Source organism: Myotis daubentonii, chromosome 15, assembly GCF_963259705.1.
Source record: "Myotis daubentonii chromosome 15, mMyoDau2.1, whole genome shotgun sequence".
Taxonomy (NCBI): domain Eukaryota; kingdom Metazoa; phylum Chordata; class Mammalia; order Chiroptera; family Vespertilionidae; genus Myotis; species Myotis daubentonii.
This window is the reverse complement of record NC_081854.1, coordinates 10,725,107-10,746,325: the sequence shown is the minus strand read 5'-3', so window position 1 is coordinate 10,746,325 and position 21,219 is coordinate 10,725,107. Positions and strand designations below refer to the sequence as shown.

The 21,219-nt window shown below is 48.0% G+C and overlaps 1 protein-coding gene and 1 pseudogene across 1 annotated transcript; both read left to right on the top strand.

Annotated features, from left to right (window-relative positions):
• The first annotated feature begins 8,804 nt into the window (after positions 1–8,804).
• Positions 8,805–10,423, top strand: IGFL1 (IGF like family member 1). Its single transcript, XM_059665498.1, has 4 exons — positions 8,805–8,829; positions 9,395–9,448; positions 9,559–9,820; positions 10,098–10,423. The coding sequence occupies exons 1-4, from the start codon at positions 8,805–8,807 to the stop codon at positions 10,105–10,107; spliced, it is 351 nt and encodes a 116-aa protein (XP_059521481.1). The 3' UTR covers positions 10,108–10,423.
• Positions 10,424–12,107: 1,684 nt separating this feature from the next.
• On the top strand, positions 12,108–12,806 carry LOC132216326 (selenoprotein H-like; annotated as a pseudogene).
• The last annotated feature ends 8,413 nt before the right edge of the window (positions 12,807–21,219 follow it).

Below are 21,219 nucleotides of genomic sequence, written 5' to 3'. Positions count from 1 at the left end.
CCTGATGTCCCTCCCCCTCCCTGCCTTTTAGTGACTCAGCTGTGTGATCAGGAGTGTGGGCTGTGCTGTGCCTATTCAGACACGACCTGAACCATTCCCCAGAGAAAGTTTCCTTTCTCACCCTGTAGGCAACCCAGATTTGGGCAGAGGCCATTGGCCTGGGTCCCAGGCTGCCTGGAGCTGTGTCAGGAAATGGGTGGATCTTCACCTTCTTTCAGTCTGAAATGGGCGCACTTATTGGAGGAGCCTCATCTGGGCCTGGGCTCCAGGTGGAAGGAGTCTGGGAGAGTGAATGCTGCAAGTTCCCTTGGGCAGAGTCCAGGGAGGCAGGAACTTTCCAAACTCGGGAAGAAGGTGTAGATGGCACGCCATCCCACAAGAGTGGCAGGTCGCCCTTCCCAGGCCCCGAAGAGTACCTTGTTCTGGCTGGAATGGGGCTGGGGTGTCCCTGAGGATGAATTCCTGCAGGACCTGGGGAAGGGGCTCCCAGTCCTCCCTGCACGGTGTGATCTGAGCTCACAGAACTCAGTGTTCCTCAGGGGAGCCATTCGTTCTCACCTGCTGTGTTCACATCCTGACCCCAGTGTCACTCTTTCTTTTAGGGGAAATCACACATCATTCTTCCTCTGAACATGATGCTAAGGTCAAAGCCTTGGAGAATCTACTGAAGGTGGTGGAATTTCTCTCACAGAACTTTACGGACCAGTAATACTGATAATGACATTGAACACACCACACCACCAAACTAAGATTTCTATCCCCCACCATCTCCCTCCCTCTTGCCCTCTTGTCCTCCGGCTTCTCATGAACTCCATGAAAATTGAGGCTTTTTTTTTTTTTATTGCTTAAAGTATTACAAAGGGTATTACATATGTATCCATTTTATCCCCCCGCCCTAGACAGTCCCCTAGCCTCCCCTATCACCCAGTGTCTTATGTCCATTGGTTATGCTTATATGCGTGCATACAAGTCCTTTAGTTGATCTCTTACCCCCCTACCTCCTGCCCCCCAACCCTCCCCGGCCTTCCCGCTGCAGCTCGACAATCTGTTTGAGGCAGCTCTGCCTCTGTATCTATTATTGTTCAAAAGTTTATAATGGTCTCTATTGTCCACGAATGAGTGAGATCATGTGGTATTTTTCCTTTATTGACTGGCTTATTTCACTTAGCATAATGCTCTCCAGTTCCATCCATGACGTTGCAAATGGTAAGAGTTCCTTCCTTTTTACAGCGGCATAGTATTCCATCGTGTAGATGTACCACGGTTTTCTAATCCATTCATCTACTGATGGGCACTTAGGCTGTTTCCAGATCTTAGCTATGGTGAATTGTGCTGCTATGAACATAGGGATGCATATATCCTTTCTGATTGGTGTTTCTGGTTTCTTGGGATATATTCCTAGAAGTGGGATCACAGGGTCAAATGGGAGTTCCATTTTCAGTTTTTTAAGGAAACTCCATACTGTCTTCCATAGTGGCTGCACCAGTCTGCATTCCCACCAGCAGTGCACAAGTGTTCCTTTTTCTCCACATCCTCTCCAGCACTTGTCGTTTGTTGATTTGTTGATGATAGCCAGTCTGACAGGTGTGAGATGGTACCTCATTGCTGTTTTGATTTGCATCTCTCGGATGATTAGTGACTTTGAGCATGTTTTCATATGTCTCTTGGCTTTCTGGATGTCCTCTTTTGAAAGGTGTCTATTTAGGTCCTTTGCCCATTTTTTGATTGGATTGTTTATCTTCCTTTTGTTAAGTTGTATGAGTTCCCTATAAATTTTGGAGATTAGGCCCTTATCAGATATGTCATTGGCAAATATGTTTTCCCACACAGTGGGTTTTCTCGTTGTTTTGTTGATGGTTTCTTTTGCTGTGCAGAAGCTTTTTATTTTGATGTAGTCCCATTTGTTCATTTTTTCTTTAGTTTCAAGTGCCCTAGGAGCTGTATCAGTGAAGAAATTGCTTCGGCATATGTCTGAGATTTTCTTGCCTTTGGATTCTTCTAGAATTTTTATGGTATCCTGTCGTACATTTAAGTCCTTTATCCATTTTGAGTTTATTTTTGTGTATGGTGTAAGTTGGTGGTCTAGTTTCATTTTCTTGCATATATCTGTCCAATTTTCCCAGCACCATTTATTGAAGAGACTATCTTGGCTCCATTGTATGTTCTTGCCTCCTTTGTCAAATATTAATTGAGCATATTGGTTCGGGCCGATTTCTGGGCTCTCTATTCTATTCCATTGATCTATATGCCTATTCTTGTGCCAGTACCAGGCAGTTTTGAGAACAGTGGCTTTGTAATACAACTTGATATCTGGTATTGAGATCCCACCTACTTTGTTCTTTTTCAGGATTGCTGCAGCTATTCGGGGTCTTTTTTTATTCCAGATGAATTTTTGGAAAGTTCGTTCTAGATCTCTGAAGTATGCTGTTGGTACTTTAATGGGAAGTGCGTTGAATTTATAGATTGTTTTGGGTAGTATGGACATTTTGATGATGTTGATTCTACCAATCCATGAACACGGTATGTTCTTCCATCTGTTTATGTCTTCCTCTATGTCTTTTTTCAACGTCCTGTAGTTTTCTGAGTAGAGGTCTTTTACCTCTTTAGTTAAGTTTATTCCTAGGTAGCTTAGTTTTTTCGGTGCAATGGTAAACGGGATTGTTTTTATAATCTCTCTTTCTGAAAGTTCACTATTGGTGTATAGAAATGCCTCAGATTTCTTGGGGTTAATTTTGTATCCTGCTACATTGCCAAATTCATGTATTAAGTCTAGTAGCTTTTTGATGGAATCTCTAGGGTTTTGTATGTATAATATCATGTCGTCTGCAAATAAGGACAGTTTTACTTCCTCTTTTCCAATTTGGATGCCTTTTATTTCTTCTTCTTGCCGAATTGCAATGGCTAACACTTCCAGTACTATGTTGAACAGGAGTGGTGAGAGGGGGCATCCCTGTCTTGTTCCTGTTCTTAGGGGAAATGGTGTTAGTTTTTGTCCGTTGAGTATGATGTTGGCTGTGGGCCTGTCATATATGGCTTTTATTATGTTGAGGTATGATCCTTCTACTCCCACCTTGCTGAGAGTTTTTATCAAAAATGGGTGTTGAATTTTGTCAAATGCTTTTTCTGCATCAATTGATATGACCATGTGGTTTTTTTCTTTCAATTTGTTTATGTGATGTATCACGTTTATTGATTTGCGGATATTGTACCATCCTTGCATCCCTGGGATAAATCCTACTTGGTCATGGTGTATGATCTTTCTGATGTACTGCTGGATCCGATTTGCTAAGATTTTGTTGAGGATTTTGGCATCTATGTTCATGAGGGATATTGGCCTGTAATTCTCTTTCATTGTGTTGTCTTTACCTGGTTTTGGTATTAGGGTGATGCTGGCTTCATAGAATGAGCTTGGAAGTGTTCCTTCCTCTTGAATTTTTTGTAGTAGTCTGAGGAGGATAGGTTTTAGTTCTTCCTTGAATGTTTGGTAAAACTCCCCTGTGAAGCCGTCTGGTCCTGGGCTTTTGTTTGATGGAAGCTTTTTGATGACTGCTTCAATTTCTTCCATAGTTATTGGCCTGTTGAGATTTTTAGATTCTTCCTGATTGAGTTTTGGAATGCTGTATTTTTCTAGGAATTTGTCCATTTCCTCCAGGTTGTCTAGTTTGTTGGAGTAAAGCTGTCCATAGTATTTTTTAACAATCATTTGTATTTCTGTGGGGTCTGTTGTTATTTCGCCTCTATCGTTTCTGATTTTATTTATTTGGGTCCTGTTGTTATTTCGCCTCTATCGTTTCTGATTTTATTTATTTGGGTCCTCTCTCTCTGCTTCTTGGTGAGCCTGGCTAGAGGTTTATCAATCTTGTTTATCCTTTCAAAGAACCAGCTCTTGGTTTCATTGATTTTCTGTATTGTTTTTTTGGTCTCTATGTCATTTATTTCTGCTCTAATCTTTATTATCTCCTTCCTTCTGCTCACTCTGGGGTTTTCTTGTTGCTCTCTTTCTAATTCTTTGAGTTGTAGAGTTAGATGATTTACTACCATTTTTTCTTGTTTTTTGAGATAGGCCTGTAGAGCTATAAACTTCCCTCTCAGGACTGCTTTCAATGTGTCCCATAGGTTTTGGATTGTTGTGTTTTCATTGTCATTAGTTTCCAGGATGTTTTTAATTTCTTCTTTGATCTCATTGGTAACCCAATCAATATTTAGTAGCATGCTATTCAGCTTCCAGGTGTTTGAGTATTTTGGGTTGTTTTTATTGTAGTTTATTTCTAATATTATGCCATCGTGGTCTGCGAAGACGCTTTTTATGATTTCAATCTTCTTGAATTTGGGGATACTTTGCTTGTGACCCAATATGTGGTCTATTTTTGAATATGTCCCATGAGCACCTGAGAAGAACGTATATTCTCTGGCTTTGGGGTGAAGTGTTCTGAAGATGTCTATTAAGTCCATCTGATCTAGTGAGTCATTTAGGATTGCTGTATCTTTGCTGATTGTTTGTCTATAGGACTTATCCAGTGCTGTCAATGGTGTATTAAAGTCCCCTACTATGATTGTATTGTTGTCGATCTCTCCTTTGATATTTTCCAGGAGTTTTTTTATGAATTTGGGTGCTCCTACATTGGGTGCATATATGTTTACCAGGGTTATATCTTCTTGTTGTATTGATCCCTTTAGTATTATGAAGTGGCCTTCCTTATCTCTTGTTAAGGCCTTCACTTTGAGGTCTATTTTGTCCGATATAAGTATTGCTACCCCAGCTTTCTTTTCCTTTCCATTTGCCTGAAAGATATTTTTCCATCCTTTCACTTTCAGTCTGTGTGAGTCCCTTCTAATGAGGTGGGTTTCTTGTAGACAGCAGATGTATGGGTCATGTTTTTTTATCCATTCAGCCACTCGATGTCTTTTGGTTGGAGCATTTAGTCCGTTTACGTTTAAAGTTATTATTGAAAGGTACTTGTTTGTAGCCATTTCTTTTTGTGTGTGTGTGTGGCTGTTTTCTTTCTGAGCTTTTTATTTCTTCTTTTTATACCAGTCCCTTTAGCATTCCTTGCATTGCTGGCTTGGTGGTGACAAACTCCCTTAGTCTTTTTTTGTCTGTGAAGCTTCTTATTTCCCCTTCAAGTTTGAATGATAGCCTTGCTGGATAGAGTATTCTTGGATTCAGTCCTTTGCTTTGCATCACTTTGTAAATTTCAGTCCATTCTTTTCTGGCCTGATGTGTTTCTGTTGAGAAGTCATTTGACAATCTAATGGGAGATCCCTTGTATGTAACTTTCCGTCTCTCTCTTGCAGCCTGTAAGATTCTCTCTTTGTCCTGAACATTTGCCATGGTGATTATGATGTGTCTTGGTGTGGGTCTTTTCGGGTTCACCTTGTTTGGGACTCTCTGGGCTTGTGTGACTTTTTTCTTCCCCACCTCAGGAAAGTTTTCTGATATTATTTCTTCGAGTAGGTTTTCTAATCCTTGTTCATCTTTCTGTTGTTCTGGTACTCCTATTATTCGTATGTTGTTTCGTTTCATGTTGTCCCAAAGCTCCCTTAGGCTCTCCTCCTGTCTTTTAATTTTTTTCTCCAATTGCAGTACATTTTGGGTGTGTTTTGCTTCCTTGTCTTCTAATTCACTTATTCGGTCCTCCGCTTCTCCTAGTCTACTGTTGATACTTTCAATGGAGTTTTTCATTGCAGCTATATCACTCTTCATTTCTTCTTGGGTCTTACTTAGGTTGTTGATTTTTTCATCTGTTTCTTCTAGCTTCTTCCATATGTTATCGATTTTTTCATCTGTTTCTTCTAGCTTCTTCCATATGTTATCGATTTTTTCATCTGTTTCTTCTTGCTTCTTGCAGAGGTTGTCGATTTTTTCCTCCATCCGGTTTATGCACTCTAGGATCCTTATTCTGAATTCTTTATCTGTCATGTTGCATGCCTCTGTATTACTTAGCTGCTTTTCTGGAGAGTCCTCCTTCTCTTTCCTTTGGGGGTTTCTTTGTCTACCCATGTTTGATCTCACTGACATATCTAGATGTTGAGTTGTTCAGTGGTTGCTCCCTTGGTGGCAGTGACTCCTTGGTCTGTGGTTGCTCTTCGGGCGGTTGCGGTAGCAGCTGCTCTTCAGTTGGCAGCAGCTCCTCTGGTGGGTGCTGTTCACAGCTGTGGTGGCTCTTCCGGCTGGTGGGGCGAGGTTTCACGTACAGCTGCTGTTCCTCAGCAGAGGATGAGGTGCTCAGGAGGTTGCTGTTGCTTGGATCTGCTGCGTTGATTTAAAGGCACAAAATACAACACAACAAGGCACCACGTACCAGGCACTATACACAAATATATTCACGATATTAATAACCCCAATTAAAGGTGACCACCTGAATTAAGAGAATTAGGGGATAAGGAAGAAGGAAGAGAAAAAGACCAAAGAGAAAAAGGAAAAGAAAAGTAGGGACCAAAAAAAGGGAGTGCAAAAATGAAATTGGGAAAAAGGAAGGGGGAAAATAAAAGCGAGAAAAGAAAAGAAAAAAAAAAAAAGAGCGAAAAGAGAGAATGAAGTGGAAGAGGGAAGAGACTTTTTATATGAGGAGAATACTCCTATAGAACAGCCATTAATCCCAACAAATTCCAGCAACAGCTCCCTGGATATGAATGCAAACTAGAAACAACCAATAATATAACGATGAAAATAGAATGGTGAACACTAATCCCAAAATAAAATAAAGAAAAAATAAAATGGCACTTTAAAAAATGGTAAAACGGTAGCAGTAATAACACTGGTTAAAAATAAGAAGGTAGTAATTAAAAGGGTAAAATCAGGTGATGGAATAAGAAGAAAAGAAAGAAAAAAAAAAGAACAGAAAAAAAAAGAATGAAAAAAAATTGGTTTCTTAGTTAAAAAGTGAAAAAAGAAAAAAAATTGCAGTAGTGAAGGTCCTTCGTTTCTTCTATTCTTCAGTGTGGCTCGCCTTAGACCTTCCAGGTATTCAGGAGAGTGTTGAGTTTCCCTGCGATATACTGTTCCTCTGTGTTGTAAACCACAGTCCTTATTTTAAAGCATGCCGCATTTATTTCCCAGACTGCCTTATTTTGTGTTTAGCAAAGAGTCAGTTTGTGGGTCAGCCTCTGGGTGGCAGTGTTCTGGGGTTGGCCTCTGAGGCTATAGGGCCTCTCTGTCCAGTGGAAGTTCACTGCCCAGAGCTGACTGCGTAATAGTTAGTTCCCGGCGCTATGTTGTTGCTGGGATTGAAAATCCCCCTATAGGCCAGACCCTGTTAACTCCCAGGGACTGATCAGGTTATCTTAATCCTTGATCTCGTACAGGGTGGAATCTGGGTGTGGCTGTGCTCCTTGCCTGGGGGCTGGGGGGAGGAGACTCCCTCTCAGGAGCGGGTGGCTGCCCCAGTCCCGGGCTCTGGGGTGTCTCAGCACTCAATTCACTACCACCTCTCCCGGCTCCCCCTCTTTCCCCAGTCTCTCCCCAGATTCCACTCCCCAGCACACTCTCCCTCTCTTCAGCACAGGTGAGTGTCTGTATCCGAAATGTCCCATGAACAGGATTCAGTGAAAACAAACAAACAAATGCCGGCCGCGGAAACGGGGAAGGCTTGGTTTCTGTAAGCTTCTTCTCTTACCGGGACTGCATGGTCAGGTCAGCTCTTCAGGCTGCCCCCTTTAGGCTCAGTCCTCCGTGATCACAGAACCCAGCTCTCAATTTCCCTGGCGGCGCCAGGAATCCCGCGGTTCTCCTTTCCCCCGTCAGGGGCTGTGCCTGTCCCAAGGGACGCGGCTGTCTGCCACGCGGTCTCCCTCCGACTCTCTGGGCTCAGAGGTCTGGCAAACTTTCCTGCCCAAATCCCTGGTTTTTTTTTACCTTACCAGGGGAGTTCTGCTCTTCCCGGCTGTAAACCCTCTCACCAGCTGAGCAATTTCGCCAATTCGGTGTGAGTGTTACTAGCTTCAGCTGCTCGTTCCATTTGCTCCGGGACACGACCTGGGACACGTCTGCCTATATCGCCGCCATCTTGGTTCTCCTCTCAAAATTGAGGCTTTTGAATAGCCTACCCACCCCTGCCTCACCTGTGTCAGAAACACAGCCTGGGCCATATAAGGTGCTAAGTAGACCTGTGCTCCGCTATAAATGACACTAATGAAGACACAGAGAAGGAGGCCAGCAAGAGGACTGGGGGAGTGAGGAGTAGGGTTCCTCCCGGGCCGTTCCCCTGGTTCTGTTTGATGAGCCACCCCAGCTTCCTCCCTACATTTTTCCTCCTTTCCCCAACCTTGTTCAACCTGGAATTTCCAGGTGTAAAAACTCATCGCTTTCACCGGAACAAGCTGAACTGCGGTTTAGTGAGCAGCTCCTGGTCAGGGCTGTGAGGTCAGGGAGCTGAGTGCACCACCCACCCAACCCCAACCCCAAGGATGTAAGAGGTTAGCAATGTGGGAAAGACAGTGGGGAAAGTAGAAGACTCATAGGATGTGATGGAAAAGCTGTTTGGTGGATTCATCCAGGAAGAGTGGGGGTGGCTCTGAGGCGTGTCCTGCTTGCTGCAGAGGCCCTGGTGCTGGGCATGCGTGGGAGGCATTTGGGGAAAGTATCATGGCGTGGGGGGGGGGGGGGTCCTTCCTCTCCTGGCTCTCAGAGGATTCCATGGTGCCAGAGATGATGCCTGGATAATCCTGACCCAAGGGCCCAGCGAGTCTCTGCAGGCCTGGCCAGGAGACCGGAGCTTCGATGGCATCACCCGTCATTATCAGAGACATAAAAGCACCTGCGGGAACTGCAGACCTCCTGATTCCGCTGCAGCCAACCCAGAGCCATGACTCCCCGATGCTACATCCTCGGTAAGTAGGACCCAACCCCAATTCCCTCGGAGCCCAGCTCCATTCTCAGCCACCGCCCCATCCCTACCTCAACCTACTTCTCCTCCTTAGCACCAGGCCTTACCGATCCATCTCCCCAATATCATCTCCATCCACATCTCAGATTCGGTTCTGAAACTCATGCCCAATGCCACCCTTACCCCACTTTCCCACCCCAAACCCAGTCTTCTAGACTTTTATGGGGGTCATCTCGATAGCAACCCATCAGCTCAGCCCCCTGAGTGCACCAGGGCCTCCTGCTCTCAACTCCTGCCCATTGACCACCCACATCCCCCTGAATCCTAAACTCATTCCTCGCAAGAACCCTGCCAGCACCCCTCACATTCCACAGGTCCATAATCCCAGGACTCCTAAACACAGGTGACCAGATCCCACCCTGGAAGCCCCTATCCTTTCCCTGAGCCTCAGTCAGAACAGAGACACAGCCCCCCACCTCCCCAGACCTTCCCATTAGCCAAGCAGGGCTCCCTGAGGTGGACCCATGGCTGCCTCTTCAGCCGCACCTCATCCAGCTCCTCCCCCACAGCTGTCTGGGCCGCTCTCTGCATCATCAGCCTCCTCTGTTCACAGGGAGCCCCAGGTGAGTGCAGGAGGGGCAGGGACACTCGGGTGGTGGGTGGCATCCAGAGGGCCCCTGCATGGGCCCTGCCTGCCCTGCCATCTGGGCCACACCAGCTCTGTCTCCTCCAGTGTCCCCCACGGGTGCTCACCTGATGCTGTGCCAGTCACACTCAAGATGTGGGGACAGGTTCTATGACCCCCAGCAGCACTGTTGCTATGACGATGCTGTGGTGCCCTTGAGCGCTTCCCGGAAGTGTGGAAACTGCATGTTCAGGCTCTGTTTCGAGCAGTGCTGTCCCTGGTCATTCAGACCCCAGGAGACCTTCGTGGTAAAAGTGAGAGGCCAGGCGTGTTCCTTCGGCCCATTCCCGGGTGACAGGGTTTGTTCCAGGTAAGATCCTGTCCCCTTCACAGGAATAGGGCTTGTTGGGGACTGGGGAGGCTGTGGAAACCCGGAGTGTCCACGACACAACCGTCCTGTCCTGTTCTGGCTGTCCCCTACCCCTGTCCACCTGCTCTAGTCAATCTCTCCCATTTTCTCCCCTTGTTTCTCTCCCCTTTGGTTTTTCTTTCTCTCTCATCCTTTTTGCTGTACTTCTGTGTCTCACTTTTTTATTCCTCTGTCCATAACCATCTGTCCCTGCATTTCTGGTCTTCTCTCTCCGCAGTGTCAGATGACCGAGTACGGGTGACCAGGTGACTGCAGATTCTGTTCCTCACTGAGCCTGGAGACGGGGCCTGGTGTTGACTGAGCTCCGGGACTGCAGGGGATATGTGGGGACAGGAGACTCTCAGAGTCAATGTGCCCGTCTTATGCAGGCTCCTCTAGCCCTCTAACTCTGTCCTAAGTGGTGACCGGTCCCCTTTCTCTGATTCTGGACAATCGTGAGAGATTGTTTTGCTGATGGAGGTTCGAGGGCCCCAAACCCTACAGCTAATACCATGAAGCAGAACCCCATTACCTTCGGCTCCTTTCTCACCTGGCACCAAACACACGGCACGTAATAAACTTTGCAGTTTTACCTGTTCTGTCCCGGCTCATGAACGGTTGGGAAGGGTCGTAAGTGGTGGACAGGGGGTCCTTTCTCTGGCTCCCCGGGGTCACAAGGAATGTCCACGTCTCCCATGTAAGAACAAACGTCAGGTGTTCCCCATGATCTGCGGTTTCGCTGAATAACAATTGCATCCGGGTCACAGGGATCCAGTTCTGAGCACAGGGAGGGGGGCGCGGCCACAGGGAGGGAGGGGCTTTGGCGCTGGATCTGTCCCCCACCACCTGCCTGGCCCAGTAGAGGGAGGTGAGGGCAGCACGCCCCCTGGCGGGCTGTGAGTGAGACCAGGGAGGAGTCCCCAGCGCTGGGCAAGGAAAATTGCCTCCCCTGCACCCCAACCCCAGGGCTGGGCTCTCCACGTGTCCCCGCCGGCCAGTGAGCTGTGGTGTGGGAGGCTGGAACTCTCACGGGAAGAACTGACTTGCCTCCTAAAGACGGTCTGGGAGGCGTCCAAAGCGCTGCCAGCATTTCCAATTGACTTTCATCCAAACCGCGGGTGGAAACTCCTTCCTGAGCTCCTGGGCTCACCCAGCCACAGACAAGGGCGGGAACCGCGGTCACAGGGGTCGGGCACTGCGATGAGTGAGGAGAGACTTTCCTAAAGAGGGACGGGCTCAGGGAGGCGCGGCACCCAGGACACGCGGTGAGGATCACAGGGGATCATGGGGACCCGGACCCCCAGCCTGGAGGGGAGCGAATTGGCCTGGATGGGGGATGTGCAGGACCCTGGACAGAGGTTGCAAATGCCTGTCCTCTCCAGACTCTTTAAACTGTGAAGGATATTAAAACTATTTTCTGTGTACTAATTTTATTTGTAAACAATCATATGAAAATTGGACAGAAAAGGCAGGGACTTCTGAGTCACTGAGTGGGGTCTCCCCAAACCGGGCTCAGAGGAACCTGCCCCTCCCTCCTCCACATTGTAAATATAAGCAGCTGGGGAATAAACAACATGTAAGGCAAAGCTCCTCCCCATCCTCAGCCTTGTCTCCCTCTCCTCTAAAAACACACCCTCAGCAGTGCCAGTGTGACCTTCCAGAAGGTTCTGTGCCTGGAAGAGCATGTCTGCAGGGACATGATGGGAGCAACAGGTGCTGGGGGAGCAGGAACTCTGCAGCTGGAGTGCCCAGGGCAGACCCTGCCCCTGCTCTCACGTGTGTGATTCTGGGAGTGAGGAGTGCCTCAGTGCCTCAGTTTCCCCCTTTGTAAAATGACTACGAAAACCAGATTAAATGAATCGATATTTGTAAAGGATTTCAAAACATGCCTGGAATAAATGAAATGTGTCAATGTTTGTTGAAAAGTAAACATTTTTTCTCTGTTTTAGCTTACACGTATAAATAACTTGAATAATTTTGCCTTTTTAGTTTAAAAATATTTCCCTTTTTAAAAATATATTTCTTTATTGATTTCAGAGAGGAAGGGAGAAAGAGAGATAGAAACATCAATGATGAGAGAGGATCATTGATTGGCTGCCTCCTGCACAGCCCCTACTGGGGATGGAGGCTACAACCCAGGCATGTGCCCTTGGCCGGAATCGAACCTGGGACCCTTCAGTCCGCAGGCCAATGCTCTATCCACTGAGCCAAGCCGGTTAGGGCAGTTTAAAAGTATTTCTGGGTGGGCCACGCTTTGCGCTGCTTGCGGGAGGTTTTGTTCTGGGAGCAGAGTGGCCTGCGGTTTGGAGCTCGCAGAGGGGTCGTCCTCTGCTCCGTGGCCGCGGTCTCCACCCTGTTCCCAGGCGGCTTCCAGGTACAATGGCTTCCCGCGGGAGGAAGCGGAAGGCAGAGGCGGCGGTGATCGCGGCAGCTGAGAAGCAGGAGAAGCTGGCTGGCGGCCAGAAGGAGGTGGAGGAGGGATGGTCGTTATGGAGCATTGCACGAGTTGACGCGTGTGCGGGCGCAATGCCGCAGCCCTGAGCCAGGCGCTGCGCCTGGAGGCCCCGGAGCTCCCGGTGAAGGTGACCCCTACCAACCCCGGAGGGGCAGCTTCCCGGTGACGCTGCTGCAGCCCCGATGGCAGCGGAGCGGAGCTCTGGACTGGGATTAAGAAGGGCCCCCACGCAAACTCCAGTTCCCTGAGCCGCAGGAAGTCGTGGAGAAGCTGAAGAGGTACCTTCCGTAGGAGGCTTGGGCTGAAAGCCTCACGCTGAGCTTTCTGTTCCTGGTGATGTTGGGACATGTATGACGGGACAGGGCCAAACTACAGGTATGTTCCTGAAGCTACAGTCTCTTCCCCTGCAGAACTGAGGGTTCAGTTGTGAGGCAGCACTCTAGTAAGGCATTGGAAAGTTCTTGGATTTGGTTTAATAAAAGTTGAAATAAAGTTCTTGCCTAATAAAAATATATATATATATTTCTGGGTGAGGACCCATAGATTCATCTCAGACTTTCTAATGGCAGAAAATTAGTGCAGTGCCTGCATGTCTCAAGATTGTAATCCAATTAAAATGCCAACGGCATATTTCACAGATCTGGAACGAACTCTCCAAAAATTCATCTGGAATAAAAAAAGACCCCGAATAGCTGCAGCGATCTTAAGAAAGAACAAAGAAGGTGGGATCTCAATACCAGATATCAAGCTGTATTACAAAGCCACTGTTCTCAAAACTGCCTGGTACTGGCACAAGAACAGACATATAGATCAATGGAATAGAATAGAAAGCCCAGAAGTCGGCCCAAACCAATATGCTCAATTAATATTTGACAAAGGAGGCAAGAACATACAATGGAGCCAAGATAGTCTCTTCAATAAATGGTTTTGGGAAAACTGGACAGATACATGCAAGAAAATGAAACTAGACCACCAACTTATATCATACACAAACATAAACTCAAAATGGATAAAGGACTTAAATGTACAACGAGAAACCATAAAAATTCTAGAAGAATCTAAAGGCAACAAAATCTCAGACATATGCCGAAGCAATTTCTTCACTGATACAGCTCCTGGGGCACTTGAAACTAAAGAGAAAAGGAACAAATGGGACTACATCAAAATAAAAAGCTTCTGCACAGCAAAAGAAACCATAAACAAAACAGCAAGAAAGCCCACTGCGTGGGAAAACATATTTGCCAATGTCATATCTGATAAGGGCCTAATCTCCAAAATTTATAGGGAACTCATACAACTTAACAAACGGAAGATAAACAATCCAATCAAAAAATGGGCAAAGGACCTAAATAGACACCTTTCAAAAGAGGACATTCAGAAAGCCAAGAGACATATGAAAACATGCTCAAAGTCACTAATCATCTGAGAGCTGCAAATCAAAACAACAATGAGGAACCATCTCACACCTGTCAGAATGGCTATCATCAACAAATCAACAAACGACAGGTGCTGGAGAGGATGTGGAGAAAAAGGAACACTCGTGCACTGCTGGTGGGAATGCAGACTGGTGCAGCCACTATGGAAGACAGTATGGAGTTTCCTCAAAAAACTGAAAATGGAACTCCCATTTGACCCTGTGATCCCACTTCTAGGAATATATCCCAAGAAACCAGAAACACCAATCAGAAAGGATATATGCACCCATATGTTCATAGCAGCACAATTCACCATAGCTAAGATCTGGAAACACCCCAAGTGCCCATCAGTAGATGAATGGATTAGAAAACTGTGGTACATCTACAGGATGGAATACTATGCTGCTGTAAAAAAGAAGGAACTCTTACCATTTGCAATGGCATGGATGGAAGTGGAGAGCATTATGCTAAGTGAAATAAGCCAGTCAATGAAGGAAAAATACCACATGATCTCACTCATTCATGGATAATAGAGACCATTATAAACTTACTAGGGGCCCGGTGCACGAAATTCGTGCACTGGGTGTGTGGGGGGGGGGGGTAGTGTCCCTCAGCCCAGCCTGCCCCCTCTCACATACTGGGAGCCCTCAGGCGTTGACCCCCATCACCCTCCAATCGCAGGATCGGCCCCTTGCGCAGGCCTGACGCCTCTGGCCTAGGCATCTGGCCCGGGCAGCGGAGACCCGCAGCTGCAGCGGCCCCGTGATCGTGGGCTTTGCTTTAGGCCCAGGCAAGGGACCCCTAGCTCCTGGGACTGCCAGCTTCGACCATGCCCAGCTCCCATCCCTGGCTCCACCCCTACTTCCTGCTATCACTGGCCAGGGCGGAAAAGGCACCTGATTCTCCGATCATGGCTGGGGGGCAGGGCAAAGGCGGCCCCAGGGCCGCCTTTGCCCTGCCCCCCAGCTCTTAGCTCCCCCCTGGATTTCCAATCACTGTCAGTGGCAGGGGGCTTCTTCCTGCTTTCCCTTTCGCCTCCCTGCATTGTGCCTACATATGCAAATTAACTGCCATCTTGTTGGCAGTTAACTGCCAATCTTAGTTGGCAGTTAATTTGCATATAGCCCTGATTAGCCAATGAAAAGGGTAGCTCGTATGCCAATTACCATTTTTCTCTTTTATTAGTGTTGATGAACAAAAATAGATACAGAGGCAGAGCTGCCTCAAACAGACTGTCAAACTGCAGCGGGAAGGCCGGGTAGGTTAGGGGGGCAGAAGTGGCGGGGGGGGCGGCGGGTAAGAGATCAACTAAAGGACTTATATGCATGCATATAAGCATAACCAATGGACATAAGACACTGGGGGTAGGGGAGGCCAGGGGATTGTCAAGGGTGGGGGGAAAAAGGAGACATATGTAATACCCTTTGTAATACTTTAAGCAATAAAAAAAAATAAAAACATGAGAAAATAAAGATTGTAATACAATGTCTTTTTTAGTAATATATTTCAAATACTCTACTGACATGGAAAATGTTCACATCATAATGCTAAAGAGGAAAAAAACTAAGGTACATAATTGCATACACCATTATGCCCGTGTGTTTTTCCCCCCATTGATTTTAGAGAGAGGATAGGGAGGGAAGGAAGGAAGGAAGGAAGGAAGGAAGGAAGGAAGGAAGGAAGGAAGGAAGGGAGGAAGGGAGGGAGGGAGGGAGGGAGGGAGGGAGGGGACAGAAAAGGAAGATTTATTGTTCTACTTATTTATGCATTCATTGATTGATTCTTGCATGTGCCCTGATCCAGGATCAAACATAAAACCTTAGCAGATTGGCAGCAGGTTGTAGCCAACTGAACCACTCAGCCAGCACAGCCCAGTTTTAAAAAATTCCTGCACAGGTGCTCCTGGTAACTCAGGGTTTTTTTTAGGGCCAGCAAATCGAAGGGGCTGCCTGACTCCACGGTACTTCAATGACAGCCACGTAGCTAATAAATCTACAGCTGTTCTTTTTTCCCAGTGCATAGTTTTCATCTTTTATCATTAATAAAGTAAAATTCACATAACAGAATTTCTGATTGGATTATTTTAATCAGTGGATTGTAAATGTCTATCCTATATAATATAAGCCTAATATGCAAATTGACTGAACCACTGAACGACCAAACGCTATGACGTGAACTGACCACCAGGGGGCAGATGCTCAATGCAGGAGCTGCCCCCTGGTGGTCAGTGTGCTCCCACAGGGGAGTGCCCTCAGCCAGAAGCTGGGCTCATGGCTGGCCAGTGCAGCGGCTATACCAGGAACCTCTCCTGCCTCTGCAGCAGGGCTAAGGAGCAGCCAGCAGGTGGGCAGTAAGGAGCCAGGGGTCCCAGACTGCAAGGGGGATCACAGACTGTGAGAGGACGCAGGCCAGGCTGAGAGAACCCTCCCTCCCCTCTGCTCCCCAGTGCAAGAATTTCGTGCATCAGGCCTCTAGTGTATTTATAATGTTGTGTAACAACCACCACCACTAATTCCAAAACATTCCCATCAGCCCGACGAGAAAGCCCAGACCCATTAGCAATCACCCCCATGACCCTTTCCCCTGCCCCTTCACATCCACTGATCTGCTTCCTGTCTCTATGGATTTGCCTATTCTGGACGTTTCATTTAAGTGGGATCGTGTGCTGGGTGGTCATTTGTGTCTTTCATGGAGTGTAAGGTTCTCAAGGTTCATCCATGTTGTCGCATGTATCAGTGTTCCACTTCTTTTTAGTGACAATATATTCCATTGTATGGACACAGCACAGCCTGTTCATTCATTGTGGTGCAAGTGCCTGGCATTCGTGTTCTGACTGTAATGTTAATGATTGTAAATGTAAATGTCATCCAAATCACAGACAGTCATCTACAAGGAACAAATTACCAGGGGTAGGAGGCAGCTACCAGCAAAACACGCAGATAAGGAACCGGGCGGCTCACACCCATGAGGATCCCCTGTAGAAAGTCCTGGGTAACCTTGGTAACTGACAGCTTGGTGACCCCTGTGCCTCCCCTCCTGTGCTCTAGTTCCTGCTTTTATTGCATTAAATTCACCAATAAACAGTGAGCCCTCCAAACCCTAGAAATCCCACCCCTGGACCCTAATAAAGGCAGACCCGCAGGTCCACCCTCCTCCCCGCTCTCCACTCGCTGTGCGGCCCTCTGGCCTGCCGTGTGCCCTCCGGGATCTGTGAGTAATAAATCCTGTTCTTAAGATTCTAATGGCTTGTGCGGAGGCGTGTCCTGCAATCACAATAACTCCGAGGGCTGGTTCAGCCACAACAGGACTGCCATCCAGGAAATGCCTGCGGGATGGGCCACAAGGACAAATGGCCCGGGCCAGGGCACCAGGCGTTCCTACTCTGTAGCATCCTCAGCGGAGACCCACACATCACCGTTCACCAGCTTATAGGCATTTGGGTCCTTTCCAACTTGAGGTGTCAAGAGTAATTGTGTTATGAATGCACACTTGTACCCGTGGGTGTGAACAGGTTTGTGGTTTTGATTCACTTTCCCTAATGACTCAGCGTGTGGATCATCTCTTCATGGGTTCTGCATCTGTTTGTTTGTCATCTTTGGGGAAATGTCTTCAAATCCTTTGCCCACTTTTTACTTGGTTGTTTGGCTTTTTATTGTTGACTGGTAAGAGTTTTTACTATATTCTGGATACAGTTCCCTTATCAGGCATATGATTTGCAAATATTTTCTTTCATACTGGGAGTTGGCTTTTCACTTTCATTTTTTTAATATACATTTTTATTGATTTCAGACAGGAAGGGAGAAGGACAGAGAGATAGAAACATCGATGAGATATACATATTGATTGGCTGCCTCCTGCACGCCTCCTATTGTGGATCAAACCTGCAAACCAGGCATGTGCCCTGAATGAGAATAAACCCGGAACCTCTTGGTCCAGGGCCGTGGTCGGCAAACCGTGGCTCGCGAGCCACATGCGTCTCTTTGGCCCTTTGAGTGTGGCTCTTCCACAAAATACCACTTGCGGGTGCGCATATACTGTGCGAAGTTGACTTAAAACTTTAAAGTTTATTAAGTTAATTTTAGGGAACGTTGTGGAGTGAAAGAAGATGTGTTGTCGAGGATTGAGAAAGGTATGTTGAGATGGTTTGGACATATAGAGAGGATGAACGAAAGGAGATAGACGAAACAAGTATACAAGACCAGTGTGAATGGGAGGGTTGGAAGGGGTCAACCTCAGTGAACGTACCTCAATCAGACTGAGGACGTTTTTAGCAAAGGCCAGCTTAGGAGTAAACTAATGAAGTTAATAACAATGTACCTACCTATATAGTTTCAGTTTAAAAATTTGGCTCTCAAAAGAAATTTCAATCATTGTACTGGTGATATTTGGCTCTGTGGACTAATGAGTTTGCCGACCACTGGTCCAGGGGGAGACGCTCCGTGCACTAACCTACACCAGCTGAGCTCACTCCCTTGATGGTGCCTTTTGAAGTGAAAGCTTTAACTCTGATGGATTCCAATGTATCTGTGTGTCTGTGGCTCCTCCTCCTTGTCCAGGCAGCACTACTCCACTCTCCACGCTCACGGACAGGCCTGAGAGGATGAGGGGGACACACTCAAGGCCATCATCTACCTGTCCTCTCCAGCATCACCGTCACCTCCTACTTGTATTTCTTTATGTCCCCCTGGGAGGAGGGAGTTGAAATCTCTTTGGACAGAGCTGGGTCTGTGTTCAGTGTATAGTGAGGGTGGACATCATATGAACTTGTAAATAATGTGCCACCTCAAAGACCCGTGTCCTTGGACGGAGCACCGTGCCACCTCAGGGTCCCCACCACATCTGATACCTAATTGTGGTGGCCCCATCCACAAGGGAAGGGATGGCTCATGTCGTTGGGGACTTCTCTATGCTTTTGCTGCATAGACTCCAATTTTTAAATTTTTGAAGTTTCCAGTTGCTCAGTGTTGCTCTGGAGCCCCAGCATGGGCCTGCACATCCACCTGCCAGGGAACCTGTCAGCCTCCTTCTAAGAGAAAGGAAGGGTCTGGGTGCCCATCCAGGTCATGGTCCCCTAAAGCCCTGCTGCAGGTAGCAGAGATCAGGCCAGAAACCCTGAAGTTGGACTGGGGGCTCCCTGTTGGCTGTGGCAGGGAGCAGGCTGCCTGTGCAGGCTGGCATGTGGCCCTGGAGTCCCAGCCACTCCTCCTCAGTGACATCCTGCTCATCGGCCTCTTTCCCCCTCAGCTGGTTCTCCACCCAACTCCTGCTTTCCCCTGGGAGAGCCTTCTGGGGACCAATGGAGATAACCGTCTCCAGCTGCCAGGAGGGAGGATCAGCCTAGTTGGTCCTGGACAAAAGGGGAAGCCAGTGAGGGGCTGATGGCAGGAAGAAATGCCAATTTCCTGGTCCAGGGCATGTACCTGGGTTGCTGGCTCGATCCCCTCCCAGGATGGTGGGAGTGCAGGAGCCAACCAATGGATGGGTCTCTCTCACATCCATGTCTCTTTCTCCCTCTCCCCACTCCTTGGGTTGAGGATTAAGAAAAAAAATAAAATGTCCATAGTCTCTCTTTTTTTAATAATTTTTATTTCTTAAAGTATTACCAAGAGTATTACATATGTCTCCTTTTCACACCCCCGCCCCCTTGACATTCTCCCGGCCTCCCCTAACCCCCAGTGTCTTGTGTCCATTGGTTATTCTTTTTTATTTTAATATATATATATTATTGATTTTTTACAGAGCAGAAGGGAGAAGGGATAGAGAGCTAGAAACATCAATCAGCTGCCTCCTGCACACCTCCTACTGGGGATGTGCCTGCAACCAAGGTACATGCCCTTGACCAGAATTGAACCTGGGACCCTTCAGTCCGCAGGCCGCCGCTCTATCCACTGAGCCAAACCCGTCAGGGCAATTGGTTATTCTTATATGCATGCATATAAGTCCTTCGGTTGATCTCTTAACCGCCCCCAAACCCTCCCCAGGCTTCCCACTGTAGTTTGACAGTCTGTTCAATGCTGCTCTGCCTCTGCATCTACCCCTGTTCATCAGTCTATACTGGTCCCCATTATCCGTTTCAACCTCACCAGGGCCGTCCCAACCTCACCGGGGCTGTCCCGACCTCACCAAGATCGTTTCGGCCTCACCAGGACCATCCCGGCCTCACCAGGGCAACACGAAGTTTGGCACTCTGTCCCCTGCTGGGCAGCTCCCCACCGGGACTTCGCCCTCCACCAAGTGCACAGACTGCCCATCTGCCATCCCCCAGTGTCCCACACGAGACTGGAATCGGTGGGCGTGCTTGTGTGCCTGCTGGTACAGTGGTTCCACATCACCGGCCCAGCCCGGCCAGGCCAGGCCTCCCCCGAAGCCGACTCCGCCCTCCGAGCGCATCCCTCCCAGATTCAAGGAGCGGAAATCTGCAGGCTGCTGGGTTGGGCTCTGTACTTGGTGCCTCTGCACATCCTACTCAGTCTCAATGCTCTTCTTTCTTTCCTTCCAGTTGTAGAGCTTCCACTGGGCCAGCTTTTCCATGGTTCCGTATGATCGCTGTTTGTCCTATAGTTGGTAGTTTCGATGTTGTTGTGGGAGGCAGCATGCACAGGTCTGCACCCTATGCTGCCATCTTGGTTCTCCCATAGTCTCTTAAATAGGTGATAGGACATTCAGGACACGTTTGAATACTTTTTCTTTTTGCCTCTTTTTTTTTTATTTATTTATAATATATACTAGGGGCCCGGTGCATGAAATTCGTGCACTGGGTGTATGGGGGGGTAGTGTCCCTCAGCCCAGCCTGCCCCCTCTCACATACTGGGAGCCCTCAGGCGTTGACCCCCATCACCCTCCGATCGCCTGATCGGCCCTTTGCCCAGGCCTGACGCCTCCACCAGAGGTGTCAGGCTTGGACAGGGGACCCCCATCTCCCCCCGATCACTGGCTCTGACCCCCGCCCAGGCCTGAGGCCTCTGGCCCAGGAATCATGCCTGGGCAGGGGACCCCCATCTCCCTCTGATCGCTTGCTCCACCCCCCGCCCAAGCCTGACGACTCTGGCCCAGGCATCCGGCCCAGGCAGCGGGGACCCGCAGCTGCAGCGGCCCCGCGATCATGGGCTCCGCTTTAGGTCCAGGCAAGGGACCCCTAGCTCCCGGGACTGCCAGCTTCGACTGTGCCCAGCTCCCATCACTGGCTCCACCCCTACTTCCTGCTATCACTGGCCAGGGCGGCAAAGGTGCCTGATTCTCCAATCATGGCTGGGGGGGCAGGGCAAAGGCGGCTCTTAGCTTCCCCCTGGGTTTCCGATCACTGTCAGTGGCAGGGGGCTTCTTCCTGCTTTCTCTTTCGCCTCCCTGCATTGTGCCTACATATGCAAATTAACCGCCACCTTAGTTGTCAGTTAATTTGCATATAGCACTGATTAGCCCATGAAAAGGGTAGCGTCGTACGCCAATTACCATTTTTCTCTTTTATTAGTGTAGATTTTTTTAATTGCTTA